Here is a 17,164-nt window from a genome sequence, read left to right as displayed (position 1 = left end):
ATTATTTAGACTAATATTGGCAATTACATATTAATATTAGCCAAATCATTAAAATTACACAAAATTGTATTTTAAGTAGCAATGTATAAATGACTTCCAAATGCATTGGATTTACGTCCAATTTTAGACCATAGCCAATTTGTAGAATATCTGACACTACATTTACTTAACTAAGATTCCAAATCTCACTGTTTTTCTATGATGGTTTCTAAACTACTATATTCATGTAGACAAAAAAAGCAATAATGAGCATGTTTTCGGGGGTGAGGACAGGGATGAGTGGATTGTTGGGGGTTTTATTTTTTGGATGGTCTAACATGAGAGCATCATATCTAAGATTTATTTTTTAAAAGACATACAAAGTCAGGAAGTAAATTTTGGTACCTCTAATGACTGTGGCAAGTAGACAGGGCTTGCTGTTTTGCTTTGCATATTTGTTAAAACCGAAGTATTAGAGATGGCAATATCCAGGTCTTCCAAATCCTAACTTAGTGCCCTCAACTATTAGTCTGTAGGAGACAATGCTATCTCCTCCCTATTAAGGAAGATTTTCATTTAGGCACAGGGTTGGCACAGCCATTAGCTGAAAGAGGAAGACATAATTAGAACATTTTGCTAAAAAGCTCTTTCCCCAGTTCATTACCTGTTCAGCATTGCCAGTGAAGACCCCATCGAGGATAAAGTATGTCCAGAATAATGGCCATTCACACTCTATATTTTCAAATAACTTCAGCTCGGCTGGTTCATAGTATAGACGATTGGGATCCTGGTAAAAGCATAATAAACACAATCTGTCTTATCACTCCAAGATTAGATATACATATTGAGATCAGGGGTATATAACATAACCTTTCACTATTGATAGTTTCAGAGAAGGCAGAGCATGTACATACCCCTCTGCCTTAGCAAGTACTTTGTGACGTGACTTCTAACTACTAGAACAGGAATAATAATGACATTATAGGCAGGTGTATGAAGAAGTGAGATTGATCTGTAATAAACTTGAGCTTGATTTTATACTTTTTAAGTTTTAGGTAGCAGGAGAAAATGTGGACAGAAATATTTAGCAGACAGCAAGAGATGAGGGTTTGGGAATCACCATTATGAGTGATACATGAAGCACCAATTATCGATGTATTAACTATATATAATTAAGGAATGGCCCAAGAATGGAATTTTGTAAAACTCTCAGCTTGGTGAGTGAAGGAGAGAAAGAGGAAAAGAATTAGGACAATGTAGTGTTGTGGAAATTAAAATAAGAAAAGAATTTCAAGAAAACATAGGGGTAAGTAACAGTGATGTGCTATAAAGAAGTCAAGCAGAATAAGGATTGTGGAAAGCCAGTTGGATGGGTCATTTAGAAGATTATGATGATGTTTGAGAGCATAATTTTAGTAGATTGGTAGGGGAGGAAGTCAATAAGGCTAAAGAATAAAGTTAAAGAGAGGAAGTAGACCAGAAGAGTTTGAGCTCAATGATTTAAAAAAATGTATTATAATGACTCTTGACCAGCAAATCTAAGCCTTAAATGATGTTTACAGTGCCAGTGAAAAGGCTTCTTATTGATCATTCATTCCCTTCAATAATACTTAATTTTTCCATTGATATTTCCAAGAAGAATTTTGACAACTGTAACAAATGGAAATTAATTTTTCAAGATCAAAAACTGTTTACAACTAACCAACAGCAAAAGGTTGAAGGGGGATCTAATGATGGAAAGATTTTTTTTCCTATAACATTATTAAATATTTGGGAGGAAAAATACTTTGAGGCTATGCAAATACTCTGTTTCTGCCTAATCTTTCATTCACTGATTTAAGCATACAGCGTGAAAGTAACCAAATGCAAAAGGTGAAAGGGCTATACTTCCTCTATTTTATTTAATCCAGGAAGGGTGACAAACAGAAGTTAGCTACTAAATTCAACAAAAGTAGCAAATATCAGTTATTATTATCCTATTTAGTGATTATTTTAAGTACCACAAGTGAAGTAACTGTTTACTCTGAATAAGGCTATAGATAGCCTTGGAATCATTTTTGAGAGAAGGAACCTACCTCTTTAGGAGTTTTATATCCATCTCGTAGAAAGCGACAGCAGCCATAACGACCCTTGGAATGCAGGAAAAAAAGGTCAGAAGTATACACACTGGTTCAGCCATATACTTAATCGAAAATACATCCTTTGCTATAATCCTTGTAAACATTTATGCAACCAACATAGGAGCATCTAAATATATAAAGCAAATCTAGATGAACATAAGGGAGAGACCAATAGTAATAGAGTCATAGTAGTGGGTTTTAACACCTGATTGACATCAATGGATAGGTCTTCCAGACAGAAAAGAAACAAGAAAACAGGGGCCTTAAATGACACACTAGATCACATGGATTTAACTGATATCTTCATAGCATTTCACCCCAAAGCAGCAAAATATATATTCTTTTCAAGTACAAATGGAACATTTTCTAGGAGAGACCACAAAACAAGTCTCAAATTTGAGAAGACTGAAATCATATCAAGCATTTTCTCTGACCATCTCAGTATGAAATAAGTAATCAATCACAGAAAGAGTGAAAAACACACGAAGACATGGAGGCTAAATAACATATTACTAAACAATGAATGGGTTAACAATGAGATCAAGGAAGAAATCAAAAGATACCTTGAGACAAATGAAAATAGGAACACAACAACCCAAAATCTATGGTACATGGTGAAAGCAGTAGTAAGAGGGAAATTCACAGCATTACAGGCTTACCTCCAGACACAAGAAAAATTTCAAATGTTATTTAACTACACACTTAAAGGAAACAGAAAAGGAACAAACAAATTCCAAAGTGAGTAGAAGAAAGGAAATTATATACACTACAGTGGAAATAAATGACATAGAGACTAAAATAACAATACAAAAGATCAATGAAACTAAGAGCTGGTTATTTGAAAAGAAAATGGTGGCTGAATAGGCAGACTTTTCTTGCACCTCTTTCCAGAGCCAGACAGGAAATAAAACTAAAGTGGGGGAATATTCACCAGGAATTGCCAACTCAGGTCCAACTGAGAAGACTTATATCAAGGAAGGACATAAAACATCTGGAGGCTGGTAGGAGGGGTGAGATCATAAGAGGTGACCCAGCTTCCATGGGCAGCAGACCGAGTGGGAGGAGTGAGCTCTGGGCTATCGGAGGGTCTGTTCCCTCAGAAGATTGAGGCCCAGCCCTAACCGGTTTGGCTCAGTGGATAGAGCATCGGCCTGCTGACTGAAGGGTCCCAGGTTTGATTCCGGTCAAGGGCATGTACCTTGGTTGTGGGCACATCCCCAGTAGGGAGTATGCAGGAGGCAGCTGATCGATGTTTCTCTCTCACTGATGTTTCTAACTCTCTATTCTTTTCCCTTCCTCTATGTAAAAATTCAATAAAATATATTTAAAAGAAAAGAAGATTGAGGCCCAGAACTCAGGCTGGTCTCCACAGACTAGAGAACCAGAGCTGAGACCAGTGGCCCATGTCACATCCAGCTATGAAAGGTGGCAGGGCTGCTGGCCCTCAAGAAATCTGTAGCAGATAGACCAAATCTGATGGGAAAGAAAGCCTCCACATTTCGTTTGTGTTTTTTTGTTTTTTAAATATATATAGCCTATATAATAAAGAGGTAATATACAAATTGACCATCACTCCAACACACAAGATGGCCGCCCCCATGTGGTCAAAGATGGCTGGCAGGGGAGGGCAGTTATGGGTAATCAGGCCTGCAGGGGAGGACAGTTGGGGGAAACCCAGGCCTGCAGGGAGGGCAGTTGGGGGGACCAGGCCTGCAGGAGAAGACAGTTGGGGGGGACCCAGGCCTGCAGGGGAGGGAAGTTGGGGGCGACCAGGCTGGCAAGGGAGGGCAGTTAGGGGCAATCAGGCCGGCAGGGGAGGGCAGTTAAGGGCAATTGGGTCAGCCAGGGAGTAGTTAGGCATCGATCAGGCTGGCAGGGGAGTGGTTACGGGGTGTTCAGGTTGGCAGGCAGAAGCAGTTAGGGGAAATCAGGCAGGCAGGCAGGCGAGTGGTTGGGAGCCAGCAGTCCTGGATTGTGAGAGAAATGTCCCATTGGGATCGGGCCAAAACAGGCAGACCCTCGAAGGGTCCCAGATTGGAGAGGGTGCAGGCTAGGCTGAGGGACACACACACACCCATGCACGAATTTCATGCACCAGGCCTCTAGTGTGTGTGTGTGTGTGTGTGTGTGTGTGGGTGTGTGTGTGTGTGTGTGTGTGTTTTACTTAAGAGAGGTAGGGAGAGGGAGAGAGAGAGAGAGCATCATCACTGATGAGAGAGAATCACTGATAGGCTGCTTCCTGCATACCCAACACTGGGGATCGAGCCTAAAGCCTGGGGATATGCCCTGAGCAGGAATTGAACCATGACCTTCTGGTTCACAGGTCAACACTCAATCACTGAGCCACACTGGCTGACCTCATTTTTTTGGCTTTTTTAAAAAACCTAGAGCACAGGAGTTTCATTTACAGCAAGCATACAAACTCACAGCCCACAACAAATATTTTTGTGGCCCAGCCAATATAGCAGTATGTAAGAAACATTTTAATAAAAATTTCATAACTTAATTTTTATGATATCCTATTATATATAATTATTAATAACAAACTACAACATTCGCTAATGACTGATTATTATAATTGTGTTGCATTCATTTCCCTTACGCACCTTGTGTTCAGGCACACCATTTCTCTCCTCTAATACTAGCAGCAAATATTTTAGCAGCCAATGGCCATGTCATTAGTCTTGGACTGACTTGTTTGGTGTGCACAACAGGAAATATTTCACTTTCGGACAACAAGAAAAATAGGTTTATTTGCGTTATGCTTATTAATTTGTGCAGTTATTTAGTGTCGGGTAAGTTAATGTTCAAGAAAAAAATATTAATTTTTATTTAAATGTTCTATTATCTTGATAATGATGACTCATTTATTTCAGCCCTTTGTATTCAGCATGTTTCTACTGAAATAAATCTATGTTTCTATGAAAATTGAAGCTTTTGTTTTTTTTTTTTTTTTTTGGCCCACATAAACTTAAACCTTGTTTGTTTGGCCAGTGTTAGCCTTTGATTTTGACATGCTTGATTTACAGCTACTCACCTGAGAATTGGTGGAGGGAGGATGGTAGGAACTCAAGGTGCCTAAAGAAAAACTGGGGTTGGAAGCATTGTGGGGAGACATGGAAGAGCAGCAGCCAGGAGCACTGCATTTGGCCATACCCCGAAACAGAAACAGCCATTTTTCCTGAGAGGAGCTAGCTGCTCCCAGAAGCCATAGCTCAGGAAGAGGAAAAAAACCCCACCTTAGGCGATATAGCCTGCCAGACCCTTAGGAGTGCTGCCTGCCACACCCTGCCCCTTGACCTTTGCAGATGGCAACAAAAGCCAAGCCTATGGGTTAGAACAGTCTCAGGAAGGATCAGTGACTGGATTGGGGGTGGGGATATCCACCCAAATTTCCTATGAACCTAATAGTTGCTTCCCCCACACAGGAGAGCTAACAGAAACTCAAGGTTTGCAGCTGAGCCTACTGGACTACATATAGGATTTCTGTCATGATGAGGGCAGAGCAATATTCTGGTCTCTCCCAGAGGAGTAGCTCTGGGACAGGGAAAAACACCCACCACTTTTCCCTGACATATGAACAGCACCATCCCCTCAAGGGAGACCCAGAGTTCTAGACCCCCAATTCTGCATAAAGTGCTTTCAGAAACAGACTTTTCAGTGATTAATATTGACAGCTGACTGGCAGGTAAAGGAGGGCAGAGGTGGAACCCTGAGAATGTGGGGAAGCTTACTGACAAAGCACTGAGCCCCATGCTGCTAAAAAACCTGCTTTACAGGGCAGATCGACTGCTCCCACATGCAGACAAGTGCTGTGGAGACAAGTGCCGATAAGTTAATGTTCAAGAAAAAATATTGTTCAAAAAATATTGTTCAAAAAAACCTAGAAACTGTGGATCTCTCAGAGCTTCAATTAGGTTTGTTGAAAGTCAAAGGAGGACAGATTCTGATGATGGCTGGCAGCTAAGTACCTCCCAGGAAGTCCAAAATTGTAAGACAGAATAGTCAGCCACAGTCATCAGAAGAGCAGAGTCCAACAGGAGCTCCAAGGGGGCACTAAACACTGCTGAGACACTTCACTTTTTTTTTCATTCTCTTTCCTTTCTTTCTGTTTTTTATTTATATTCTTTATCTGTTTTATTGTTTGTCTATTATTTTAGTCTCTATTGTATCCATCCTATTTTAGTCTTCTCTTTTCCTACTCAATTTTTTTTTCTTTTTCTCCTGCTATTTCATCTTATTTTGGGTCTATATGCTTTAGACCCCAAATTTTCCTTTTCAATTTTTTTTTCATCCTCTTTAATTTTAAATAATTTCCTTCCCCTATTCTTTATTCTTATTTTCTCTATTTAATCTCTGCCCCTTAATATTCCTTTTTCTCCTCCCCACCTCTTTTTGTTGTTTGTGGGGGTTTTTTTGCTTCTTGTAGATTTTCCCCTTATAGTTTTTCTTTTTTTATTTTCTTCTACCATTAAGACTATCTCTTTCATAATTTTCTCTTCTCAACGGGTGGCTTTAGGTGTTGTTGTAGGGGTGTTTTGTATGTTTTTGTTTTATTTCTTCTTTTTTATGTTACATTTTTGTTTTGCTCTGTTAGCACCTCCACAACAGCTCACATAATGTGGTGACAGGTGAGCCACAAAGTCAGCCAGCCTGAGAGGATATTCCATCAATGCAGAGGAAAACAACATTCAAGAACCAACTGCAAGAGAAATGAAATAACTCAAACAAAGACATTTCTAGCGCACCCAGCTCAGGAGATCTAAGAGACTGCACCACTTTGTCCCACAGAACACCTACTTTATAAGACCACCCCACAAAGCCTGGGAGGCACAGCAGTTTGATCTAATATATAGAAATAAATACAAAGGGACACAAAAATTGGGAGACAGAGAAACAACCCCCAAATGAAGGAAAAGGAGAAATGGCCCAAAAAAGAACTAAATGAAATGGAGGCAAGCACTTTGTCAGATAAAGCATTCAGAGTAATGATAATAAGGGTGCTCAAATAACTCAGTGAGAACTACAACCATCTTACTGGAACACTATGGAATTTAACAAGAACTACAGCAGCAAAATAAAAATGGTAGAAAACATCAACAAGAACCAAGCAGAAATGAAGAATGACATAGCTGAAATAAAAATACCTTGGAAGGAATCAACAGTAGAAGTGGAGAAACCAAATCATGAATTAGAAGACAAGGTATTAAAAACACCCATTTGGAGCATCAATTAGATAAAAAATTAAAAAGCAGGAGGAGAATATATGGGACCTTTGGGACATCATGAAACATAACAACATCTGCATCATAAGTGAACCGGAAGGAGAAGAATCTCAGCCTGTTTGAAGAAATAATGACAGAAAATTTCCCTAACCTGATGAAGGAAAAGGTCACTCAAGTTCAGAAAAGAGAGAGAGTCCCAATCTAGATAAACCCCAAAATGCCCACACATAGGCACATTATAAATTAAAACCAAACATTAAAGACAAAGAAAGAATCTTAAAGGCTGTAAGAGAGAGACAGAAAGTTACCTCCAAGAGCGGTCCCATTAGACTGTAAGGTGATTTCACAATAAAAACCCATTCAGGCCATAATGGAGTGGCATGAAGTATACAAAGTAATAAAAACCAAGGGACTGTACCCAAGACTACTCTATCCAGCAAGGTTATCATTACAAATTGAAGGTGAAATAAAGAGCTTTGTAGACAAGACAAGACAAGACAAGACAAGACAAAACAAAACAAACAGAAAGGCTGAAAGAGTTTATTACCACCAAACCAGCACAGCAAGAAATGCTGAAGGGACTGTTGAGAGAAGAAGAAATAGAAAGAGAAGAACACGGGAATAAAGAATAAGAATGGCAACAAGTAAGTACCTATCAATAATAACCTTAAATGAAAAGGATTAAATGCTCCAATCAAAAGACACAGCGTAGCTGAATGGATAAGAAAACATGATCCATATATATGCTGTCTGCAAGAGATATGCCTCAAAACAAAATACTCAAACAGGACGAAAGTGAAGGAATAGAAAATCTTGTCTATGCAAATTGAAATGAAAAATAAGCTGGGGGAGTAACAATAATATCTGAAAAAAATAGACTTCAAAATGAAGGCGATAACAAAAGACAATGAAGGCTACTTCATAATACTAAAGGGACTGATACAATAAGAGGATATAACCCTGGTAAACATATATGCACCCAATACAGGCAACCATATATATATAAAAAAACTTCTAGAGGATGTTAATGGGGAGATAGACAGCAATACAATCACATTAAGGAACTTTAACACCCCACTGACAATACTGCCTAGATCTTCTAGACAAAAAATGAATAAGGAAACAGCAATCCTAAATAATACACTCAATCAGGTGGAATTGACATTTAAAGAACATTTCACCCCAAAGCTACAGAATATACATTATTCTCAAGAGCTCACGGGTCATTCTCAAAGATAGATGACATGTTAGGACACAAGCTAAGTCTTTATAAGTGTAACAAGTTTGAAAACATATGAAGCATCTTCTCAAATCACAATGACATGAGAATAGAAATCAACTACAATAAAAACACTCAAACACATTCAATCACATGCAGGCTAAAGGGCATGTTATTAAAAACTGAATGGGTTACCAAAGATATGGAGGAAGAAATCAAAATTTTCTGGAAACAAATGAAAATGAACACACAACAACCAAAAATCTATTGGACACTGTGAAAGCAGTCATGATAAGGAAGTTCCTAGCATTACAGGCATACCTCAAAAACACAAGAAAGACTTGTAATAAACTATCTGACCACACAACTTAAATAATTAGACAAAGAACAAAAGGAAAAACCCAGAGTAAATAGAAGGAAATAATAAAGATCACAGCTGAAATAAATGACATATAAACTTAAAAAATAATACAAAAGATCAATGAAACAAAGAGCTGATTCTTTGAAAATATAAACACGACTGATGAACCTGTAGCCAGTATCATCAAGAAACAAAGAGAGGGGGGAGGGGGAGAAAATGGCAGCGGTATAGACGGACGTTTCCCTTGCCTTGTTCCGGAGCAGCTGAACCGAGTAACATCTAGCCTGAATAGGCAGAGGAAATTCAGCTGGGAGACAGTTTGCATCCGGGAAAGGCAGAGGACTCCCAGAGAAAGGGGACTGTTGGAGACTGCGGCTGAAAAGTCTCCTGGAATGTCTGGCTCAGCCACGGAGTCCGCACCATTTGAGTGGCTGTTTTCGGAAGCCTATACATCCAGAGACCCTGCAACCACGGCATCGAGGAATCGGCTACTGACCCAGAAACACTGGATCTAAAGCCGCGCGAATACGTGGACTGAGAGGAGCCCTGCTCCTCCTCACAGAAAGGTCAGATTTCGGTAAGGGTACTGTTTGCAATTCAGGTTGGAGACAGGAACGCGCACTGGGGTAGTCTGCGCTGCACGAGGTCCGCGGCCGTTGGGGCCAGCGTGATCCGCGAGTGCGGAAGGGGTCTCACAGGGCTGCCAACAGAAGGGAACGCTAAAAATAATACCATAACTGGACTGGGTGCAAAAAGGCAGCCTCGGATTTTGCCAGTGTGCCAGCTGCTTAGTGCCAGGGGAGAGAGGACGTGAGGAAGAGACTGAGCACAGAGCTGGATGGTGGAGGGTTGCGAGAGCTCCCGCACCTCCTCAGGCCTTTTTTTTTTTTCTCTCTCTCTCCCCCTTAAATCTTTGCGTTTTATTATTAAACCCAATACATAGGATTGCCCAATTGGGGTCACTTGCAGAGACTGCAGGGAAAAGTTGTTTTTGTGGAACCTGGTAATCAGAGCTGGGAGTAACAATCAAAGAAACAACTCTGTGGCAGAAACAGCTCTCCCAAACTACGGGCTAGAGAGGACTTATAGCCTCGGAGGTCAATACAGAAACACTGCCACCCAGAGGCTGAACCACAAGCTGACTCTTCTGTAAACACAAATAAAGGCAGTCTGGGAAACAATACGGCCTGTTATAAAATTAGGATTGTGGTTTACAACACGGAGGAACAGTGTATCACAGGGAACTTCAACACTCTCCTGAATACCTGACAGGACTAAGGCGTGTCAAACAGAAGAGTAGAGGAACTGAAGGACCTTCATGACTGCACATTTTTATTTATTTTTTATTTTTTTTTCACCTTTTATTTAAGAAACTAATGTTTTTTCTTTTTTCATCACCTGATTTTACCTTTTTAATTACTACATTTTTATTTTTAACCAGTATTATTACTATTACCATTTTACCTTTTTCTTAAGTGTCATTATATTTTCATTTATCTTATTTTGGGATTAGTGTTCAAAAATTCTATTTTCATCTTTCCTTTAGCATCATTTTACTCTACCTCAACTTTACCTTTACACCAAAACTCTCCTCCTCACTTTTCCCCTGTTGTTGTCCTGTTTCTCTTACCCTATTCCTGCTTTAGATTTTCCCTATTCCTTCTTTTTACCCCGTTAGAATTTGACCCTACTTATATATCTAATTTCCAATCCCCTGCTCTAAATCCATATACACCTCTCTCTTCTTTCTTCACTATCCAAATTTTTTTTCTCTCTGTCATTTTGTTGTTGTTTACTTGATTGTTCAGTATATTGGGGTTTTTTTTAATGCTTGTTTGTGAGATTGTTTTGCTTTTTCTTTCTATTTTTTTGTTTGTTTGTTTTTGCTTTTTTTTCTTTTCTGGTTATTTTATTTTATTTTTTTTGCTCCTATTTTCCCTCACCTCACTTGATATCAACTGTTGTTTGTAGTTTGCATTCTGTTCCTGGAATTTGTTGGGATTAGTGGCTGCTCTATTGGAGTTTTCTCCACATATAAATAGTTTCTTCCCCTCTTCTATTTCATTCTCTTTCTTTTCTCTCTTACTTTTTTTATCCTTTTCTCAGTTTCATTTTTGCACTCCTTTTTTAAAATGTTTTTCTCTTTTTTCCTTCTCTCTTCTTTCTTCCTTATCCCCTATTCTCCTTGATCTGGTGGTCACCTTTATTTGGGGTTATTAGTATCATGAATACATTTGTGTTCAGTGCCTTGTGCTTTGTGCCTTGTTGTGTTGTATTTTGTGCCTTTAAATCAACATAGCAGAGAGAGGACTACATAACCAAACACCTGGAAAAGAGAGATCATGGGGACACAAAGAAACAGCCTGCATATGAAAGAAAAACAGGCATCACCAGAAAAGGAGTAAATGAAATGGAGGAAATGGAGGCAAGCAACCTGTCAGGGGAAGAATTCAGAGAAATGGTCATAAGGTGGTTGAAAAGAATGGAAGACAAATTCAACAATATGTGTAAGAACCAAGAGAAAATGAAGAAGAATCAAGAAGAAATGATGAAAAATGACATCACTGCTATAAAGAACTCAAAAGAAAGCATCAACAGTAGACTAGAAGAAGTAGAGGACCTCATCAGTGAGCTAGAAGACAAGGTAGGAAAAAATACCCAGACAGAGCAGCTTCTAGAAAAAAATAAATTAAAAAGCAGGAGGAGAGCCTAAGAGAACTTTGGGACAACACAGAACGAAACAACATCAGCATAATAGGGGTGCCAGAAGGAGAGGAAACTGAGCAAGGAATAGAAAACCTGTTTGAAAAAATAATGACAGAAAACTTCCCTGATATTGGGAAGAAAAACCTCACACAAATCCAAGAAGCTCACAGAGTCCCAAACAAAATGAATCCCAAAAGACCGACACCAAGGCACATTATAATTAAATTGGCAAACACTAACGACAAAGCAAGAAACTTAAAAGCAGCCAGAGAGAGACAAAAAGTTACCTTCAAAGTATCCCCCATCAGACTAGTGACTGATATCTCAACAGAAACGCATCAGGCAAGAAGGGAATGGAATGAAATATACGAAGTCATGCAAAGGAAGGGTCTGAATCCAAGAATACTGTACCCAGCAAGGCTATAAATCAAAATTGAGGGTGAAATCAGAAGCTTCACAGACAAAAAAAGACTACGGGAATTTATTACCACCAAACCAGCAATGCAAGAAATGCTAACGGGTCTGCTGTACAAAGGAAAAATAGGAAACAAAGAAGGAACACAGGGGTAAAGAATAAAAATGGCAACAAACAACTATCTATCAATAATAACTTTAAATGTAAATGGATTAAATGCCCCAATAAAAAGACACAGGGTAACTGAGTGGATAAGAAAACATGACCCAAATATCTGCTGTCTACAGGAAACCTACCAGAGAAAAAAAGAAACACACAAACTGATGGTGAAGGGATGGAAAAAGGTTTTTCAGGCGAATGGAAATGAAAAAAAAGCTGGGGTAGAAATACTTATATTGGACAAATTAGATCTAAAAGTGAAGGCCATAACAAGAGATAAGGAAGGCCACTTCATAATACTAAAGGGAGCAATCCAACAAGAAGAAATAACTCTGGTATATGCACCCAATATAGGAGCACCCAAATACATAAGAAAACTTCTGGAGGGATCAAGGGAGAGACTGACAGCAATACAATCATAGTAGTGGACTTTAACACCACACTATCACCATTGGACAAATCCTTTAAACAAAAAATCAGCAAAGAAACACCAATCCTAAATGACTCACTAGATCAGATGGAATTAATTGACATCTTCAGAACATTTCATCTGAAAGCCAAAGAATATTCATTCTTCTCCAGGGCACATGGATCATTTTCAAAGATAGACCATATGTTGGGTCATAGGCAAAGTCTCTTCAAACTCAAGAAGATGGAAATCATATCAAGTATCTTCTCAGATCACTATGGCATAAAACTGGAAATCAACTATAATAAAAACAATCCAAAAATCAAACACAAGGTGACTAAATAGCATGCTATTAAACAATGACTGGGTTACCAGAGAGATCAAAGAAGAAATGAAAAACATCATGGCAAGAAACGACAATAAAAACACAACAATCCAAAACCTATGGGATACAGCGAAGATCATAGCTCTACAAGCCTACTGCAAAAAACAAGAAACAATGATAATAAATTACGTATCCCTACAACTCAAAGAGTTAGAAAGAGAGTAACAAGAAAATCCCAGAGTAAGCAGAAGGAAAGAAATAATAAAGATCAGAGTGGAGATAAACAACATAGGGACCAAAAAAACAATACAAAAGATCAACAAAACCAAGAGCTGGTTCTTTGAAAGGATAAACAAGATTGATGAACCTCTAGCCAGGCTCACCAAGAAACAAAGAGAGAGGAACCAAATAAACAAAATCAGAAATGAAAGAGGAGAAATAACAATAGACCCCATAGAAATACAAAGGATTGTTAGAAAATACTATGAACAACTCTACTCCAACAAACTAGAGAACCTGGAGGAAATGTACATATTCCTAGAAAAATACAACCTTCCAAAACTCAATCAGGAAGAATCTAAAAATCTCAATAGGCCAATAACTATGGAAGAAATTGAAGCAGTCATCAAAAAGCTTCTAGCAAACAAAAGCCCAGGGCCAGATGGCTTCACAGGGAGTTTTACCAAACATTAAAGGAAGAACTAAAACCTATCCTCCTCAGACTATTCCAAAAAATTCAAGAGGAAGGAACACTTCCAAGCTCATTCTATGAAGCCAGCATCACCCTAATACCAAAACCAGACAAAGACAACACAATGAAAGAGAATTACAGGCCAATATCCCTCATGAACATAGATGCCAAAATTCTTAACAAAATCCTTAAATCCATAAGGGTTTAATCTCCAAAATTTATAGAAACCTATACAGCTTAACAAAGGAAGATTAAAAAATCCAATCAAAAAATGGACAAAGGATATAAATAGACAATTTTCAAAAGAGGACATACAGAAAGCCAAGAATATGAAAACATGAGCATATGAAAACATGCTCAAAGTCACTAATCATCCAAGAGATGCAAATCAAAGCAACAATGAGATACCATCTCACATCTGTCAGAATGTCTATCATCAACAAATCAAAAAATGAGAAGTGCTGGTAAGGATATGGAGAAAAAGGAACCCTCTTGCACTGCTGGTGGGAATTCAGAGTGGTACAGCTACTGTGGAAAACAGTATGGAGATTTCTCAAAAAATTAAAAATGGAACTACCATTTGACCCAGTTGTCCCACTTGTAGGACTATATCCCAAGCAATCAGAAACATCAATCAAAAAGGATATATGCAGCCCTATGTTCATAGCAGCACAATTTATAATAGATATCATCTGGAAACAGCCTAAGTGCCCAACTGCAGATAAGTGGATTAAAAAATGGTGGTATATGTACACAATGGAATACTACGCTGCTGTATAAAAGGAGAAATTCTAACCATTTGCAACAGCATGGATGCACCAGGAGAGCATTATGCTAAGCGAAATAAGCCAGTTGGAGAAAGATACATATCACATTATCTCACTCATTCATGGATTATAATAAACAACATAAACTGATGAACAAAAACAGATCCAGAGACAGAGAAGTATCAATCAGACCGTCAAATCTCAGAGAGGAGGCAGGGGTGTGTGGAGGAAGGGGGAGAGATCAACCAAAGGACTTGTATGCATGCATAGAAGCATAACCAATGGACACAGACACTGGGGGGGGGGTGAAGGCATGAGCGGGGGGTGTGGGTGCAGTGGGAGGATAAGGACACATATGTAATACCTTAATCAATAAAGAAAAAAGTCATAAAGAAATAAATAAATAAATAAAAATATAAAAATGGGCAAATGACCTGAATAGACACTTCTCCAAAATGGACATATAGATAGCCAATAGATATGAAAAAATGCTCAAGGTCACTAATCATCAGGGAAATGCAAATTAAAACTACAATGAGGTATCAACTTTCACTTGTCAAAATGGCCACTATCAATAAATCAAGAAACAACAAGTGCTGGTGAGGACTAGAACAAAGGGTACCCTAGGCACTGTTGGTGGAAATGCAGACTGGTGTATCCACTGTGGAAAACAGTATAAATTTTCCTCAGAAAATTAAAAATGGAACTGCCTTTTGACCCAGCAATCACACTTTTGGGTATATAATTCTAAGAATCTCGAAACACCAATCAGAAAGAACATATGCAACCCTATGTTCACAGCAGCATTATTTACAATAGTCAAGATCTGGAAACAGCCCAAGTGCCCATCAGTACATGACTGGATAAAAAGCTGTGGTGCAATTACACAATGTTAATACTACACAGCTGTAAAAGGAAGGAACTATTAACCTTTGTGAGAGCATAAATGGACCTGGAGATTATTATGGTAAGTGAAATATGCCAGTCAGAGAATGAGAAATATCATATGACCTCACTTATTTGCAGAATCTAATAAATAAAATAAACTGACAAACAAAATAGAGCCAGAGGCATGGACATTTGGAACAGACTGACAAATGTCAGAGAGATGGGATGTGGAGGGGACTGATAAAGGAAGGTGAAGGGAGTAGCAAAGAACCTATCTGCATACTCATGGACACAGACAATAGTGTGGTGAGGGCCAAGAGAAGGGGGGCGGTGGGAGCTGGGTGGAGGTAGGCAAAGGGGGTGGAATGGGAACATCTGCAATAGTGTCAATAATAAAAATTTTAAATAAAATAATGTAGGCAGAAAAAAAGCTGTGGTACATTTTTACAATGGAATATTACTCAGCCATAAAAATGAATTAAATTTTACATTTTGTAACAGCATGGATGGACCTGGAGGGTATTATGCTAAGTGAAATAAGTCAGTCAAAGAACGAAAAATACCAAATTATTTCCCTTACATGTGCAATCTAAAGAACAATATACACTAATGAAGGGACAGAACGGAACTTGAAAGAACTAAGCAGAACTAAGCAGAAATGCACCCTCCTCCCTCTTCAAGGACGAAGCAGGGACATACTCTTCTCCCTCTCCTCTATCTTGTCTTGCAAGGCTGGGCCCTCAGCCCAAGCCCCCCCCCCCCCCCGAGAGTGACCACAAGAATGCTGGTATTGTCCTAACTCTCCCAACCACCCACCTGAGTGGACCAATGAAGCTCCAGAAATGTAGCTAAGGTCCTAATAAGGCTATAGTGGAGGATGGCTCCAACCTTCAGAATGTGATGGTCACTTCCTGACCCTTATGCTGTAAAGCCCTGACCAATCTCTGTAACTCACGCCACCCCTAAAGCCCACCCCAAATAGCTAGCCCTATATAACCTTTGTTCTCCTGGGACACGCTCTCTCGCCTCACCGCTGTGCCAGATAGAGGCTGGGAGCCAATTCTAGAATTGATCAATAAAGACTCGTTGCTTTTGCATCGGAGGAGGCTCCCTGGTGGTGGATTATTGGGGACCCCGAGCTGTGGGCATAACATTTTGGGGCGCGTCCAGGATCCCCAAGAAAAACCCATGAGGGACCCCACTCTGAGAGTCTGCTGTCCACGGTAAGTGTCTATGTGTTATCTGTTCTGTCTTATGCGAGCTCGCTTCTGTAATCTGGCCTGATAAAGATCTAAGTGGATGCACAGGCGGGTCTCGGGCAGGAGGAGGCAAGGGACGCCTTGCACCTCCATCTGGCGGGGTGTAAAAGCCCCCATCTGGCTTTTTTTTTCAGTTTTTCTTCCGCGGGGTCGGAAGGCTGTTCTTAGGTGTCTTTGTTTGTTTGGTGTCTGTGTTCTTTTGTTTGATTTTGTGGACTCACTGGACGGACGCTATGGGACAGACTCAAACTACTCCTTTAAGCATTATGGTTGATCATTTTAAAGAGGTTAAGGGAAGGGCTAACAACCTCAGTGCAGAAGTGAAGAAGGGTCAATGGCAGACTTTCTGTTCCAGCGAGTGGCCGGCTCTCAATGCCGGGTGGCCGCCGGAGGGGACGTTCGACCTCCCCACCATTCGCCGGGTCAGGGAAGTCGTATCTCGGCCGAAGGGGGGTCATCCCAATCAACTCCTTTACATTATTACTTGGCAGGACCTCGTGGAGGACCCTCCCTCCTGGCTCAAGCCCTTCCTGGCTCCACGCCCTCCGGAGCCGGCGCCCATACTTGCCTTGCAGGATGCAGAAAAGAAGAAGGAGGAGAAAAAAACCACCCTGCCGTCGGCTCCAGCTCCCCTCTACCCA

At 39.7% G+C, this 17,164-nt stretch overlaps 1 protein-coding gene across 10 annotated transcripts in view; it reads right to left on the bottom strand.

Annotated features, from left to right (window-relative positions):
* The window catches only part of PHKA1 (phosphorylase kinase regulatory subunit alpha 1), a 319,188-nt gene that overhangs the window by 174,520 nt on the left and 127,504 nt on the right, over nucleotides 1-17,164 (bottom strand). For all 10 annotated transcript variants that reach the window (XM_036304532.1, XM_036304531.1, XM_036304536.1 and 7 more), the window contains 2 exons: nucleotides 2,055-2,108; nucleotides 644-766 (listed from right to left, as the gene is read on the bottom strand). In XM_036304532.1, the coding sequence (XP_036160425.1) occupies nucleotides 644-766; nucleotides 2,055-2,108 (177 nt within the window). The remainder of the gene's footprint in view (nucleotides 1-643; nucleotides 767-2,054; nucleotides 2,109-17,164) is intronic.

This window comes from Myotis myotis, unplaced genomic scaffold (assembly GCF_014108235.1).
Source record: "Myotis myotis isolate mMyoMyo1 unplaced genomic scaffold, mMyoMyo1.p scaffold_m19_p_4, whole genome shotgun sequence".
In the NCBI taxonomy this organism is placed as follows: domain Eukaryota; kingdom Metazoa; phylum Chordata; class Mammalia; order Chiroptera; family Vespertilionidae; genus Myotis; species Myotis myotis.
Note: the sequence above shows the minus strand (reverse complement) of the source record. Positions and strands in the feature narration are given on the sequence as shown.